General features: G+C 42.2%; 2 protein-coding genes across 22 annotated transcripts in view; one reads left to right on the forward strand and one right to left on the reverse strand.

The window, feature by feature from the left end:
* The first annotated feature begins 77 nt into the window (after positions 1-77).
* On the forward strand, positions 78-1387 carry LOC100649680 (DPH3 homolog). Its single transcript, XM_003393029.4, has one exon. The coding sequence runs from the start codon at positions 202-204 to the stop codon at positions 454-456; it is 255 nt and encodes an 84-aa protein (XP_003393077.1). The 5' UTR covers positions 78-201; the 3' UTR covers positions 457-1387.
* Positions 1388-1546: 159 nt separating this feature from the next.
* The window catches only part of LOC100649318 (mucin-5AC), a 44872-nt gene continuing 30006 nt past the window's right edge, over positions 1547-16412 (reverse strand). For 11 of the 21 annotated variants that reach the window (XM_048407165.1, XM_048407160.1, XM_048407173.1 and 8 more), the window contains 10 exons: positions 15925-16022; positions 15028-15172; positions 14883-14958; positions 14572-14828; positions 14341-14419; positions 12703-12855; positions 11010-11402; positions 9008-9277; positions 8511-8773; positions 1547-8380 (listed from right to left, as the gene is read on the reverse strand). In XM_048407165.1, coding sequence (XP_048263122.1) covers positions 7958-8380; positions 8511-8773; positions 9008-9277; positions 11010-11402; positions 12703-12855; positions 14341-14419; positions 14572-14828; positions 14883-14958; positions 15028-15172; positions 15925-16022 — 2157 coding nt within the window. In that variant the 3' untranslated portion in view covers positions 1547-7957. The remainder of the gene's footprint in view (positions 8381-8510; positions 8774-9007; positions 9278-11009; positions 11403-12702; positions 12856-14340; positions 14420-14571; positions 14829-14882; positions 14959-15027; positions 15173-15924; positions 16023-16412) is intronic. The other 10 variants (XM_012308408.3, XM_012308433.3, XM_048407247.1 and 7 more) reach the window with 6 other exon arrangements.

The raw sequence follows: 16412 nt of genomic DNA on the forward strand, positions 1-16412 counted from the left end.
GAATAGAATTATGTAGACTTTTTATTTCATAGAGTTAGCTATCTATATGATTCTTATAGTTGGGGACCTAAGTATACATGTACATACTTTCGTATGCCATCATGTGTCGTATTCGTGGTCTCGTTATGATCAGCGGTCAAGTGTGTGTTTCTAACCTCTAAGCTTATTTAAAGAATCCAATTATTACGGATTATTGAAATTATGTCTGTATATCACGATGAAGTAGAAATTGAAGATTTTGAGTATGACGAGGACGAAGAAGTATATTACTACCCATGCCCTTGTGGGGATCAGTTTCAAATCTCTAAAGCAGAATTAGCTGCTGGTGTGGAAGAAGCCACATGTCCTTCGTGCTCTTTGGTTATTAAAGTAATTTACGATAAGGAGACATTTGCAGTTAAACAAGAAGAATTTGTTAAGGATGAGGAAAAACAGCTTATAATCGAAAAGGTTTGAGTTATATTGGACGATTTTCTAAGATACTGATACTCTGCATTTTTCATACACACGTTCAAGCTGAACAAAGTTGGACACACGAACAATGGCCAAAGTATATATATATATATATAATTAATATTATTATTTATATACAATATATTTGTATATAATTACTAGTAGATTTGAAACAAATTTTCAAATTGTCCTTAATTCTCTATTATATTGAATATTATTGTTAGAAAATAGAACATGTATAATACAATTATAATGGATAATAACAAAGGAAGAAGAAATTTTCCACATCAATCAGCATAAAACAATTAAACTCTGCTAAAGTAGAGGTATTGTCACCACCAGTCTGACAACTTCCACCCTTAAAGACAAATATCCTCTTTTGAAGTAAAAACATTTGCCCTTTGATATTAATCCAAAAGTGAATTATCTGATGGAATGAAAAGGTTAACAATGTGTTGTTTTTCATAAATAAAAGAGATACAAAGAAGTATTCAAATAAGAGTATTCAAAGAAGTATTCAAATAATCTTATCACCAAGATCAGGAATAAAAGTAGCTGTGAGAGAATGTTGATAGAATTGAAATCTCAGCTGTAAAATCATAAAGGTCTGAAGAAGCCTAAGAAGGAAAAGGAAAAAGAAAGGAGAAGGATGACGGAGGAAAAGAACTGGACAAGGAAACGAACAAGGGAATCAATAACATGAATAATTGTATAATTATTCTGATGATGGAGAAGGTTACCACGATGAAAACGATAATTTAGATGATGGACCTATTTATTAAGATAGTTTTTATAAGAATTGAAAATTTCTCTCTGTTTTCCATTATTGAACTGGATATTTATAAGCTGCTAATTGAGCACTGTATGGCAATGTATATGTGTATTTTTTACCGAATTGTGTATATTGATAATAAATTATTTTAGGATACTTAAATAACGGCAAAGTCTTATGCGCTCGCGCGTATTATTTCATATTCCTCGGTAATTATGTTTTTTAAGGAAATTAGTATCGAAGGGTGGTGGTGTGGTAGACGGCAGTGTACTAAAAAAAAAGGAAATTAATTTTCCGAAACACAATTAAAAGAGTCCAGGGTCAGAGGAAGCGTCGGCGTGTTCTTTATTACGAGTATTTCAATTTCTAATATATAATATATATATTTATATATATATATATATAATATATATATAGCCATAATAATCTGCAATTATTGTAATAAATGATCCTTCTCTACGATGCAATCGGAGAGTAAAAACGCAATTTTGGACGAGAAGGGGATGCGCAAAAGTACCGTAGTGTTACGTAATGCTTAACATTTACGCTCGCCGTGATAGTTGTTCTTTTGTAACAACCCACGTTAAGTAATCATTCTCATTTCCTCTCTTTTGCTTTCGTTCGCAAACAACAAATTTTTACATAGATCATCGTCGGTCCCGGAATGTGCACATTGAGCGTGGGAAGGGAATATGAGAAAAAAAGAAGACGGTCAGTGATCGCGAAGAAAGAAGTCGGTCTCCTGAAATTTCCAGCCGCTCGTTATCACGTTTTTGTTATTTATTAAATTACGTGCGATATTGAAATAGGAGATATTGGGATATCGTTGCCTAAATTTCGGAATCGGGATCGAATGTATAGCGATCGAATCGTTTGCGGTAACGCGACAGGATCGTGGAAATTGCGTTTGTATATCTAGATACCATGACTTGGCAGTAAATCGAAGTTAAAAATTTCGCGTATGATTTGAAATTTCTTTAAATTTTTATCTTGAAATATTTTGCAACGTCTTTCGTATACTTGTAGGGTGTTGATGAAATAACTAGATGTTACATTATAGCAAACGATTCAGATCCGATATTTCATCGACATAACGAGTGATTATGTACTTGATCGAAGAAACGCGTACATAGATTTTCGTATGACAAAATATAAACGAAGAAACACGTCATCCGCATACTTTTCTGGCATCGTCGATCACGATCGTTCAACTTTGCAGTATTCGTTCGATTTCCCTTACTACTGTCTGTCCTTCTGTTTTGTAAAATACGAGAAATCTTGTCGTGTCGCATTCCTTTGTTCCAAATAAACCGATCAATGATTTATGTTCTTCCTAAAAAGAAAAAAAAAAGGAAAAGAAAAAGAAAAGTACTAGAAGAAATCGTACGGTTCCTGATTCGAGATTATTAACGTTTTAAGAAAATCAAGAATCGACCCAATCAGTACCGGATAATCATTCATTCTATTCGTTGTAAAGCATACTCGTCGTCGTTATTTCTGCGATAATAGTCGATCAGTTACACATGATTCTCTTATTCTGACAAAACAGCCTCTTTGCTTTGCTTCATCCCCTCAGCCTTTTTCGTTTAAATACCATCGTTGTTCTAACGTCATCTTCTTTCCACCCGCATTGTTTTTTAATAATATACTATATAATGTATATAGACGTATTTATATGTGTTTCGCACAACCTATCTAAGTATGTATAAGTAGGCATAAAAACTGAGGCGAGAATACAGGCGAAACCCCAAACAGTAATCACTCACGTATTATATTATTTTGTAATTTCTTCCTACTTGTTTTGAAAGAAAATGATTTCCATGATAGTAGTATCTATCATCAGAGTTTCTACCTAGCCAATTTTTCTTGCATCGTAAAGATCTGTCTCCTAACGTGTTAGGAGACTATACTTTTACTCCGCGTGCTATCGGCTTTTCTTTTCGATCTTGAATCGTTGGACACAGAAAAAATCCACGTGTCCAGAACGTGGCCAGCACGTTCACAGGATTTGCCGTTTCTCTTAAGGCCCGTTCGTCGATGGTTTTGCAACTTGTTTTCGACAGTGATAGAATCTGAAATCTGTCCACGCGTGTACGCGAGAAGAAAGGCTTGGAACGACGAGAAGCGAAGCGTTGATTCGACAGTTTAGGAGGAGAAAACGTTTACGCGAAACAACAAATCGTTCGATCGACTAGAAGGAAAAGATTATCGTAAACATTCGATCCTCGAACTTCCAAGCCTCTTCCTAGACATAATTCCTTTATGTTTAGACACGCGTAATCATATAGAAATGAAAGAAAGTTTTATACATATAGTGAATTTCGCCTAACAGAAGGGCGTTGTTGTAGTCTTGCGTAAAATCTTACAAACGGTTCAAGCTCGATGTCCATTGATTATCCATCGACATACACGATAAAAACAAATGTATAAAGGTTTGAATTGCTTGATTTCTTCACGGTGTTCGTTAAGTTTTCACCTCGTTCGGAAACAGGAACAATTTTTGAATACACGGCGGCCAGTTGATAGGTCTGATAGGTCTGGTTTATGAAATTGCGTTTCCTCCGCGTCATGCCGCACGCGTGTCTCGCGACTTTTCTTCCAGTAAAATATAGCAGTTTATATATATAATAGCCCTACAAGATGGTGGGTGACGTTCTGGAAATCACAGGACAAATCAGCTTCTAAATTCGGATGGGCAGTGTAAGCTTCTGCGAGGTGCTTCTTCGACATGTTTAAAGCGGCTACGAGCCTCGTCGATCAACGTTTCCGTCTCCGTTTTTATGCGCTTACACCAAACTGTTCAATGCCTTTCTCTTTCTCCTCTTGCGCTCCCTTCTTCTTTGCTTTTCGATTTAGCAACAAAAACGAAAAAGAAATGGGAACAACATGAAATTCGTCGAATCGGTGGCGCTTTCAAAAACCTTCTAACGCACACTTCTAACAAGTGGCAACAAGTAAATATACATTATCACAATCATCGCAATTACGCAATTAGAATAATCATCGTAGTAACAGCGCAGTAATAATAATAGTTTGTACAACGCCACTGTTCCGAGTGAATCTCTTAGAAACATTCGACGAACTGTCGTAACAGCGTTATTTCAGTTTCTGCTCGTTCTAATTAAATAGTAACTCCAGTTGCAAGGCTATTGCGCGCAGAATGGAATAATTGAGCGCTTATCACAATAGATCGTGTTCACCGAAATGGCGAGCGCGTTTAAAACAGCTTCCGACACTTGACACAAGTTCGTTAAACGAAATCTGCTATCGTTCATCGTATTCTGTACAAGAGTCGCTAAATTGAACGTCGAAGCTGAGACGGATTTAATACTAAAAGTCACACGTACATGGATATTTGAAAAAATAATGGAACAATTGTCCTTACGATTTAGAAGATAAGAAATTCGACCCGGAATATAGATTATAGAATTTGTTTAATAATCCGCCACTGCATCGAAGGTTTCAAGAATAAATAATAAATCTCTGATCAAAGCCACGTATTTCCTGTATCATTTTACACGCATTCCATCCAACCGTGTTCGTCTCTGTCGTGAACCAGACAGATCGGTGTAAGCAGACGTAAAGGTTGCTAATTTTTAAACGTAACCGAAGGAAAGGAAAGGGATTAATCGAGGGAAAAAAGGGGTAGACGGGATCGTAACTCTCGTAGAAAAGAAAGAAGAAAACCGTGTTTCCGGTAATATCGTACCGATAGTCTCATACTGTTTGGAACGACAGCTTAATCAACGATGAATTTCAATATTTTTGCTATTGTGAATAATCATGATCACTTTGGTATTTTCTGTGAGAAAAACGATGGGATTAGATCAGATCGTTAAAAAATGTCGCGAAAGTAAACAATTTCGAACACGAATGATCTGTCAAATGAGAAACTTTCGAAGACGTTAGATTGATTCTTTATAGAATTACTTGGATCATTTTCTTCCTTTCGTTTCGTAGAAAGCTACCAATAATTTCATCGAAACGAACAAAAAGGAAAAGGAAAAGGAAAAGAACTAAAACGATCATCATTGATTGGTTATCGTTGGGTCAACCATTCCCAAAAATGTTAGCCACGATCTTTCGTCGTTATCATGATCTTTTTTACGCTTTCGTCGAATCCCTCGTCAGTCGTTCATTCAGTAAACTTTTTACCATACGTCTTTTTTTTTCATTTTTTTTTTGTTCATTTTTTTGCCTTAGTAGTTTTTCTTTATTATTAGAGTATCGTTTATCATATTAATCATTATCATTATACTGCTTCACTACGGTTGGTTGACTCTTGGACGTGGATCTGGATGGAGTGTGGTGTACCGGTGTACCAAATGCGCGTGAAAGAGAGAAAAAGCTCCATCGTTTGATTCCTTTCATTTTTTTTTCTTTCTTCTCCGCATTTCTCTTTCCTCTCCTTCCATCGTCCTCGAAGTGAGAACAAGGGGCTCCTATCTCTCCCCGTAATCACGAAATATGCCTTATCCTGACAGTTCTCGTTTCGGCGTCATCCGTTCGGTTTCACCGTCAACTGTTACTTTCTCGAATGATATTGTTGCTCGTATTTGTTGCTTCTTGCGCCTGCTCGCTTTCTTCCCTCAAGACAGGAGCATGACCCTAGTTATCGAGCCCCGAGCTTGTCAAATTTCTCTCCTCTTTCCTTCTTCGCCTTCGACTAGCTCGAAAGAGAAACGTACGAATGAATTTGTCATATAAGAAATCAGACGGAATGCAGCGTGCAACGGGAGAATAGCGTTCACCGCTTCTTCCTTCGTCCCGTTTCTCCTTCGGTTTAACAACTTGTTCCGTAACGATTTCGTAGCTCCGTAATTTCGATGCATTTTTGACTAGCACCAAGTTTCAAATCGTAAATCGAAGCGACGCGTGAAAGCGTGATTTTTACGCGAGATTCGAAGGAATTGGCCCTTCGTTTCACCTCGATTCTCGTCGGTTCCCGACGATTTCGATTAATTCGCAAGCACGAATTCTCCTACTCGATTTTCTTTGTTGTCCTCGGTTGTTCCTTCGATATCTAAATCGTGAACCTCGAGAATTCCTATCATGTGTGAAAAAAACACTACGCCTCACTACAGTAATTCGTTTCGCTTGCTGGTGGTAGTTTCTATTTGTCAGGCTTCCGGGAAGTTCTTCGTCGTACGATGCTCGATCGTCCTTCAAGAAATTTTCTCGGCAAATTCGCGGAAACATTAGCGTATATATGTATATAGAAAGAGAGAGAAAGAGAGAGAGAGAGAGAGGCTAATGATCTTCCTTCAACTAAAAACGTGACAGAAACAAGAAGAGAACGGATAATTTTTATAAATTTTTATGAACTTGCAAAGTCGAGGAATGTTAACATTGTGCAGCAATAATGCTTGATTCTGTAAATTTCTTTTAGAACGATCGAGAATTCCACGCGGAAATGGAACGAGTTTCCGTTTCCTGGATCGGCAAACGCTCGAAGAAAATTATTTCGTGTTTAAAAGAAACTAACCTTTCCACGGTGCCATCGATAATTCAACGGATCTATCGGACGATTAATTTTCTTGCTAAAAATCTTTCTTTCTAAATACATATAGAGCCAGTGATTGAGGAGATGAAAGGTCGAACGATCGACGGGAAAGATCCGAGGAATTTTGTCGGTACCGTGATCGTATGATCCGCGAGTGCGATACCCATTAATTGTATACATTCATATTCGTGTATACGTACGTAATTGTTTTCTGTATATAGACTTATATAAAACGCACGAAGCGGCCGAAGGCTATTATATCCTTCCTTTCTTATTTATAGCGACAAGCCGTATTTTATTTCCTCGCGATTCGATTCGCCACGATATTATCTTATTTTCACTTTTATTCTTCGTTCTCTTGTTCTTTTTATCAATGGAAAAAGAATTCGGGCTTAACTACGGCAGATCTCTCGAGATCACTTGAAATATCCTAGAAACTTACTGACTCGCGTGTGTTCGTCTAACTGCGTGTCTTTCTATGTGTCGTTTCGTGTAGTATCATGTGACATTTTGGTGTATCTATGGGTAACCGAGTATTCGCGTGATCTGTGTGTAGATTGGAAATTCGTTCTTTCGATTCTTCGATCGTCTCAAAGTCAAGATCGATTTTCGCTTGAATGACTATGATCGCTGTAACTTAACAAATCTTTGCCCGTGTACGCGCGTGTATCGTGTAGATGTGTACATGTATATTCATCGAACGCGTGTCTCCCAACTATTCCTCGAGTTTCAACGAGACTGACGCGTTGCCTGCACGCACCGTCTTCGTTCTCGATCGTCTTACGGAGCAGGTGTTCGTCAATTCTTCTTCGCTACGAGACGTTTCTCCTTCGAGGTACTTTATCGATCGCATTCAAGTACTCGCCTCTAAGCCTGTTTCTCTCCTAAAAAAAATCCTCTCTAATCATCACGACTCTTCTTCTCGTTCCGGAGACGTCGAACATAAAGAAAGCATCTAGATCTCTCGAGGCTTTTCAGGACGAACGAAGAACGTTCAACACGTGATGAGTAAGACGGAAAGGAACCTACGAAATATCTCCTTCCCGCTGAAAAACAACAGGAACGAGCAGACGAACCACGAAAGGAGCTTTCACAGGAACCTCGTCGAATTATTTCATCTCTTACTCTTCGTTTTCATTCTCTACCTTCGTTTTCCTTCGTTTCTGCTTGCTCCCCCGCTTTCGAGGACGTTAACTACTACGTTTATTTATCAGCTTCCTTCGAACGCTCTAATTTTCCGAGCTGCTGCCCTTTCCCCAGAATTTATCGAAGCGATTTCGCGCCTTTTCCAGCACCTCGCTCGCTGCAGAACGTTGTGCGGAGCCTGGAACCACCGTTGGTGCTTCCAGTACGTGATAACCACCACCGCTACTACTTCCTAACCCACCCATGCTACCTCCACCGCCACCACCGCCCTCGGTGGTACCACCCTGGGGCGATTCAGCTTCTAGGATACGATAACCTTGATGAGGAACCGTAGACGATAACGGTGTCGTCATCGTTGTTGTCGTCGCAGGTTGACCAGCTTCTTTCTTTCTATCGTATTCGAAACTCGGATCCTCTAGGCATCTTAAACTCGTCCCAGACACAGGTTTTATCGATGGCTCCGGTCTCTGTTGTTCCTTGGGTTCATCTTCGGTACCGTCTGTTTCCTACAACGAGTATACGATTCTTATTTTCCCTAGAAATTCCTTCAGTTTCGGATCGAGATAGAAATAAAGAAACTCTCACTTTTCTTGCAATATCATCGACAATGTTTCGATTAAAAACAGAGATCCTTACATTTTCATCGTGCGCGGTGGTGCCGCTAGCCTGAACGTTCGAAGGCAATGGACTATCCCTTTCGGAATCCATATCCTTGTGCCCGTTCAAGCCGCTAAAGCTACCGATAGAAACGCTTTCGCTTTCTGGTGACTTATATCCGGAATGCTGAGAATGCTGCGATTTGTGCTGTGCCGCCAATTCAGGTGGTGCAGATTGCGGGGCCGACGGAATCGACGAAGGTGCCCAGCTCTTCGCTTCGCTATGCGGACGCGTCAAAGGTTCTTAAAAATAAACGGATTAAAGAGATCGTGAGAACCGGTCGTTTGTCTCTTCCGTAACCCAGCCTGTCCGAGACATCACGTACACGTTTCAATATATCGAGTTCCGTTTCGTTTAGAGTCGTTGACAAAACGATTCCAAACTGGCTTCATCGATGTCTATCGGAATACTTTCTCAATTTTTCTATTCTATTAGAAGAACGAAAACGCTCGAAAATATACGTAAATATTAGCTACCTTCTCTGACGTTTTGAGTGACAGTGAATGTTTTCCCGGTGTCCAATGGCACCGTCCAGTTGACCGGCTCCGGGGAGCGCATGATCATCTGCTCCGGAGACTTTACCCTTGTCGGTTCTGGCGGGCTTTTCACTACCGGCTCGTCGTCGATCCACGGGCTTGCGGTGGTGGCCGAAACGGGCGGCTGCGACTGCGTCTGTGACGGTGGCGTCGACGCGACGCTCGAATCTCCTCCGGTCACGTCCCCGTTCACTTGCGGTTCTGCCGTCACTGAAACGTTTTATCCACGCTTTTAACGATTTGATATATGCTCGTCGATCCGTTTCGTTGCCCGAGTTCGGGCGGAACTGCACTCGATGCTTCGAATTGTTACGAGGTTTCCTTTTTTTCTTTAACCGAATCTCTAACGGAGATCGGAACGTCGAATACCACGTGTGACGTTAAAAGGAGAGGACTCTTATCTCGTCCTTCGTCGAAGGATTTATATCAGTAGTGGCACCGGCGAAAAGGAAGGCAACAAAATAGCGTTGGTCGAGTCATCGAGCGCTGATATCGGAAATCGGTTGTAATTCGTGGCTAGACGAGAGGTCTACACAATGGGCACAGAGCATCCGAATAAAAAGTACACTAGCGTACTCAGAATGCAGGAAGAGACACGTATACACAAATACATAGATCATAGATAGATAAGTAAATACATAGATTTAGTGTGTCGGCATAGTATGTGTGTAAATGTGCGGCTATGTTGCACGGCCACGCAACAGGTTGACAAAGGGCTCTAACATACAGGCTATTGTTCTTTCTCTACCGCAGAAACATTTACTCGATTGGACGTCGACCGACCGGTGGCGAAACATCGCGGATAATCTGCTTCCCTCTTTTCTCTGCTTCCTCTCGTAGGCCCTTGATCTGACGAAACGCGGCACCCTGTGAGTTATACACGACCAGAGAAAGAAAGGCAGAAAAAAAAAGGAAAAAAGAGAGTACAAGAAGGAAAGAACGAAAGAGTCGCGCGTTGCTTGATACGCATATCACGAGCCAAGCAGAATCACGTTGCGCCTGTGTTTGTCTCACTATGCGTGAAAAAGAAGGTTTTCGTGTTTTCTGGCCGGAATGATCGTTCGTCGGTGTTGGAAGCACACTTACGTTTAACTGCCACCTGATTCGTTCTTCTTAACTCCCGTACATGTTTTTTTTCCCTCTCGTTCCTTTTGCTCGAGTGTCTGCGGAGTGTGACGACTCGAATCGTGTTTCGGTGCAGGTGTTGGTGCGAAAAGCTGATCTAACAAACGGTCGACAGCTCCGACTACGCACAAAGGCACGTCTGCGAGACGGATTCAGCGTGGTGGAAAGAACAAACCACAGTTGGATACGAAGCTACCTCGAATCCCTTGATTTACCGCGGGAAGACGCGAATAGAGCGATAGAGAGATGCAGCAGCGGAGTGGATTTTTAAAAACACGGTTGCCGAGAGGCGCGTGTGCCGAGTGAAAACGCGCGGTATGTAATCTGTACGATGAAAGCGTGACGAGAAAGGAGGAACGCACAGAGAATCGGCCGCTCTATTTCGCGCCGGAAGTACAACTTGTGCGAAAGATATTCCCCGGCTGTTGTACCGGTGGAACGGTAAAGAGCGCATAAAGAAAATAAGAGAAACGTGAAAAGAAAGACGGACAGACGAGATGAGATAACGGAGGAAGAGTAGGGATTCGAGTAGCGATTATATACGAAGACGAGAATAGGGAATCGAGAATAAAGAAAGATCGGAAAAGCGTACGGATAACCGGTGGAGGAGAGAAAGACAGAGAAAAGATGTAGTTATATATAAGAACAGCACAAAGACAACAACAGCGATAACGGTAATGATAACAACGACAACGACAACGATAATGACAGCAACGAAGACACGGAAAGCGTTGTTTAGTTGTGTTCCAGCGAACAAAATTATGTAGGCAACGGAGAAGAACACAGGCCTTTTTTTGGCAGAGAGCATGCTACTTACTAGGTTGGACGGCAGTAGCGGCTTGGTTTGACGCGTATCGACTATCGGAGGATGATTTGGATGGATCGGCGACGGCGGCTGCGGCCGCAGCCGCAGCTGTCTGGTCGCGGCCCGTTTTTGCCTCGTTCGGACCTTGGTGGGACCGGCTTATATCTTTAACACGGTCCGGCCTGGCCGCAGCAGCAGCGCTCGACGTAGGTGGGTGATGGACACTCGTATGAACCGAATGCTTTACCGGGGGTTTTACGCTTGTACTTGTTGTGTTTGTGGTAGTGGTAGTTGTGGTAGTGGTGGTTGTGGTAGTAGTGGTAATTGTGGTGGTACTTGTGGTAGTGGTCGAGGGTTTCGCGTGATGAAGAGGGCGATAGGGGGGAGCGGTGGTTGCGAGGAAGGCTAGAACATACGGTACACAAAGTACAATAATGAATAAAGCCCATCGTCCTCATTAAGGGAAATTAGTAGAGAGCGTAAGACAGAATTCGCTGATGCATCACCATGCTTAAAATGTAACATCCGCGTGTAGAGCGAAGCACCTCGAACACGCTAGCTCGGATTAGATTGGATGGAATATTTGGAGAACGCGTTGCTGTAAAAACGTTCCACGTCTTCCGGACTTTGCAACCATGTATTTCGTTAAATTCGATCCTTTTACGATGCAAAGTTTCTCAGCGATCCACTTGAATGTTTAATCCGCGTTCAGTAGTCCACGTGGCTCGTATATTAAAAGTTCGTTCCGATTAAACATTTTAAGCAAGGCTGCACCGTTTCGTTGAGATTCATTCTTATTGGAGAGGTTGTCGAGGGCTGAAGGGTCTCCCGGTGTTATCGAGCTCGCTCAGAATTACGTCCACACTCGAATATCGAGGTCTCCTCGTATTTGCGTTTTCAAGTAGTCACGGTATACGCAAAAGACGTGTCGCGTCACGGTAGACGACTAAGTTGAGACCGCGGAATTTCATTGCGATACGCACACGTACGTAAAGTATATAGCCGGTCTCGACGTTATTTTTTCGAAAATTATTTCGAATCGTCGTCAAATTGACCAGATAGCCGACGCGCGTAATGTCAAAGAATATTCGAGCATAGATGAATCTTGAACAGTTGGAACAGCGAGAGAGAGAGAAAGAGAGAGAGAGAGAGAGAGAGGGAGAGATAAAGAGAGAGAAAGAGAGAGAGAGAGAGAGAGAGAGAAAGATAAAAAACGGATAAGCTTCGGTTGATATTGCGGCGGTATTCGCGATCAGAGAATCATTTAAACGGGATAATATTCAACCGCGTGTTGAACCACACAGAACTTCCCAATTATTACCAGTAATAATAATTCGAAAATCGACTTTAATCCTAACGTTTCTCAACGAATTTCTTATCGAGTATCTATCGTCGTTGGGACCAACGCGATTTCATACACGGTTCAACCCTTTAACAGTTTAATAGAAAGAAAAGAAAAAAGACACGATAGACTAACCAAACTAGATAAACAGACACTGCACTGTATCGTAATAGTAATTTCTATGTTTAACGTTCTCTTCTATCCTATGTGAGCATCTAAACTGTTCAAGGGTTAAAGACAGAAGGGTTACAGGGTATAACGGTGATCGGGTGGTAACTGGTGCAGGATGAAGGGTTGTAGAGATATCTAAAATACGTGAAAGTCGGGCTAGCGGGCAGCAGGTACATGGTACAGAGAACGTACATTTCCGATGGACCTGCGGGGACCTCCTGTAGAACGGAGTAGGCCCTGGGCCCGAGGGTGGTGGCGGTAATGGCGGCACGCTGATCGACGAACCCGCCGAGGAAACCGTCGACGGTTCCCGTATGCTCCAACGCACGCGGCCAGGGCCCGTGACTGAAACACCCGCTACCACTCCTGATCAATCCGATCACGATGCTCGGACGATCGTCGATCTGATCGCGATCGATTTCGCGCGAGCAACTTTTAGCCTGATTAATGACTGAATAGATTGACAGAGGACAGAAACGGGGGTTGGAGGTAGAGGGCTGAATGAACGGGCGCAAAGGACGTTTGTTTTATCAAAGATTTATCTCTACCTCGATGCATCCAGTGATTTCGATCGATAGCATACAGTGACAGGATATATCAAATAATAGATAATACGGTTTTTCGTTTATCTTGTGACCAATGATTTCAATGAGTTCAGATGAGCTGAAGTTGCAGCGACGCGACTACGACCGACGTACGAATGCTTGTTGCTCACCGCCTCGGCGTTAGATGGTTCAATGGATGAGTCGAAATGACGATGACTATTTGGCTGACTACACAACCGTGACGATGATGAAGGACGATGGTAGATCGAAGAGATGTGACTGGTGATGATTACGAGTGAACGAGAGGCGTCACGTAGGATGAAAAGTCATGGTGCTAGGTGCAGATATATGAAACAATATTATTGATACGTGAAACAACGTGACAAGGATTATCTATCGATGATGCTTGAATCAAGCGCGTTGATGTGTTATTTTCATAAAAGATGACGATATTTTCTTTTCTTTTTTTTTTGCTAATGCTTGGCGTTCAAAAAGGGACACACTTATCCAGATAGCTTTAATTTACTCGATCGATTCCATTGTCCGATACTATATATGTTTGACATTGAACATTCTGCTATAGCTAATTGCAAGAACGGTTAAACGAGTTGGTTGGGCTAATTCGCGGTTTACGGAGGTTGTTCAGGAAAGAAAGGGGTAAACAACATGTTGCAAAACTTTCTGCACGGACAATCAATAGGGCTACTGATTACTAGAGATTTGGACTCATAGGCAGAGACAAAAAGATAGAAACGATTAAACAGGAGTGTCATGCATTTGCCTAAAACATTAACGACCACTTGGCAGTTAACGCGTTCGACACACACCGCTTAAAGAATTCATTTGACAAAGAAGATGCGCGTTGCAGATCGGCCTGCGACGAATCTTTCTACGATCGACACTTTTCAATGAAGTTACGGTCCGTGGACAAAGAAAGATACAAGCACGTACAGCGATACTCTTAGAAGCGGTGGATGTCTCTTGCAACACGATTCGAACAGGGTAAATACGATCAGGTATGACGAACGGTTTGGCTTTTGGGACCCACAAGAGCAAACAGCAGACCAAACTCGCATAATATGTATGTAAATAATGTGTATAAAGACTTCTATCCAAATCAATCAATCAAATTCAATGGTATATGCGAAAATGCAAAACACGGAACTCGTAATTGATTACGAGCGCCAATCGATTTGGGTTACGATCTCTTGAATACTAAATCGATCGACTGTACCGATACAAAGAGATGGCGAAGGACGTATCGATGCCTGTTCGTGCTACTTACTCGGTCGTGGATGCCTTTCAGGCTCACTGCCCTTTTCCCTTTGCTCTTTCTCCTTGTCCTTCGGCTCCTTTTCTTTCTCCTAAACAAAAGGCACTCGATCGATAATGTTGTATCATTGAATTAATCTTGGAATTATTTCCAGTTTACACGTGATCGAGTCTTAAATAACGACTAAATCTCTTTGATGAGAACGTAGCTAGGTGCCATCCTAGTATTTTCCTAAAGAAATACCTTGGCGTCTTTAGTGACGGACGGTGCACGCGGTGGTTGACGTTTAGGTGAACGACGTTCGGTCACGGTAGGACCAAGACTCTGAGAACGACCGGTTCTTGGACTGTTCTTAGGACTGGACTTGGTCTTAGGCTGAATCTCTTCGCGGTGTTCTTTCGTTTCCTCTCGACGTCGTGGTATCACGGGCTCCAACTTCTCTCTCGTTGGAGAGGGAAGTAGTGCACCGTCACCTGACAGGAAAGAAGAACAGGTTTTTTCTATTTTCATAAAATTCGTCGTTGCACCGTTTGAAATTACTTCGATGTACTTACCCACGCCAGTTGTACGATCCAAGTGATGGCGGATCAAGAAATCTTTCCTTGCGCGAGCAATGGCTCTTTCCGGGTCCTGTCGGTCGATATATCAATTTTATCGATGTCGCTGGGATTAATGAATCGTCAGTCGACAAGTACGTACCACTTTAAAATCGTCATGCAAAATTCCGTGAACGGGTCTAGCTTGTACCGATGATGGTCGGCCAGCAGGGGGCATGGTCATCGTGGCAGCAACGGGGGCGACCTTCCTCGTGTTCTCCTTTTCTTTCTCTTCCTTCGTCACTGACCTAAATATGCAACCACTTGTCACCGGGTTTTTTCTTCGACTGACAATTCGGCACGAGGCACAATCGCGTGGAAGAAATAAAAGGCAGCTACGACAAAACCCGTACGAAGATTCGAACAATTCGTCCCTGTACAACTACGCTTGACTCTCTTCTTTTCTTTTCTTTTCTCCTCTTTCTCTGGCTCGAGTAGAGCGTGTACATGAATGGAGGTGTCTCTGTCTCTGACGATAATTGGTTAGCGAATATTCACGATAAATGCTAGAACTCATCGTCAAATTAATCACCGATGTCGCATTCCTGATAAGTCGGACGCCAGTAGAATCCAATCGTGCCAAGTCAAACGCCGATGCTCCCTATGCATACGCCGATACTGTTGCGTTCACAGTACTAGAGAATTAAACGTACCAACGAAAATGGATAATATGTAAATTTGAAAAATTGTCGATCGATCGATCGTGCTCGTAGCTCGATGGATAGCCATATTCGAAAATAACCAACAATCCGTCTGATATCGCAAGAGTGCAACTACTTCTAACGATTTTTTATCCGCCAATTCATCGGTAAATTTCATTTCCTTCCATTCGTACAATCAGCTTTCGTTTACGTCTAATTTGTTTAACGTTTGCTATCGATGTTCTTCTACCTTTATATTTCTGTTCATCGCGTTGCGAAACGGATACCGTTTACCATTGACATTGATTGTCAAGTAACATGGAAAACTTGAATGTTTGAGAGTGGAGTAGTGTACTGGCCTGGCAAGGGACAGCGCGTTGAGAGCGTGGTTACTGGAGACTCGTTTCCACAGCGAAGCCTCGTCCTCTGCTGCCAGACCGCAACCCCAGTCGCGATGCTAATATAAATCAGAATCAATCATTCTGTTGCTTTTTACTTCCTAGGCGCTAAGCTATAACGCGTTTGCAGCACTATGGCGCGCGCGAGCGCACATACGCACACGCACACACAAACACACACACGCGCTCGCGTGTATAGAGAACATGCTATGGAAGATACAGATCGTACTACGTTTCGTGTGCAAACGATTTTCGATGATTTCGATCGATTTTGACGTCTGAGGAATATGTGCATGCACGTGTACGATGAGTATATGAGTTTGACAGAAGATCGTAGAGATTTGTCGTGATCGGTGACGCGATGATGGCCGATTGATATTGAGTCGTGTCGTGGATCAAACGTTCAGAAATCGTTGAAAAAAAAATGACAAGACGAACACATGCAAGTT

The sequence above is a fragment of the Bombus terrestris genome, chromosome 1 (genome assembly GCF_910591885.1).
Source record: "Bombus terrestris chromosome 1, iyBomTerr1.2, whole genome shotgun sequence".
NCBI classification, from domain to species: domain Eukaryota; kingdom Metazoa; phylum Arthropoda; class Insecta; order Hymenoptera; family Apidae; genus Bombus; species Bombus terrestris.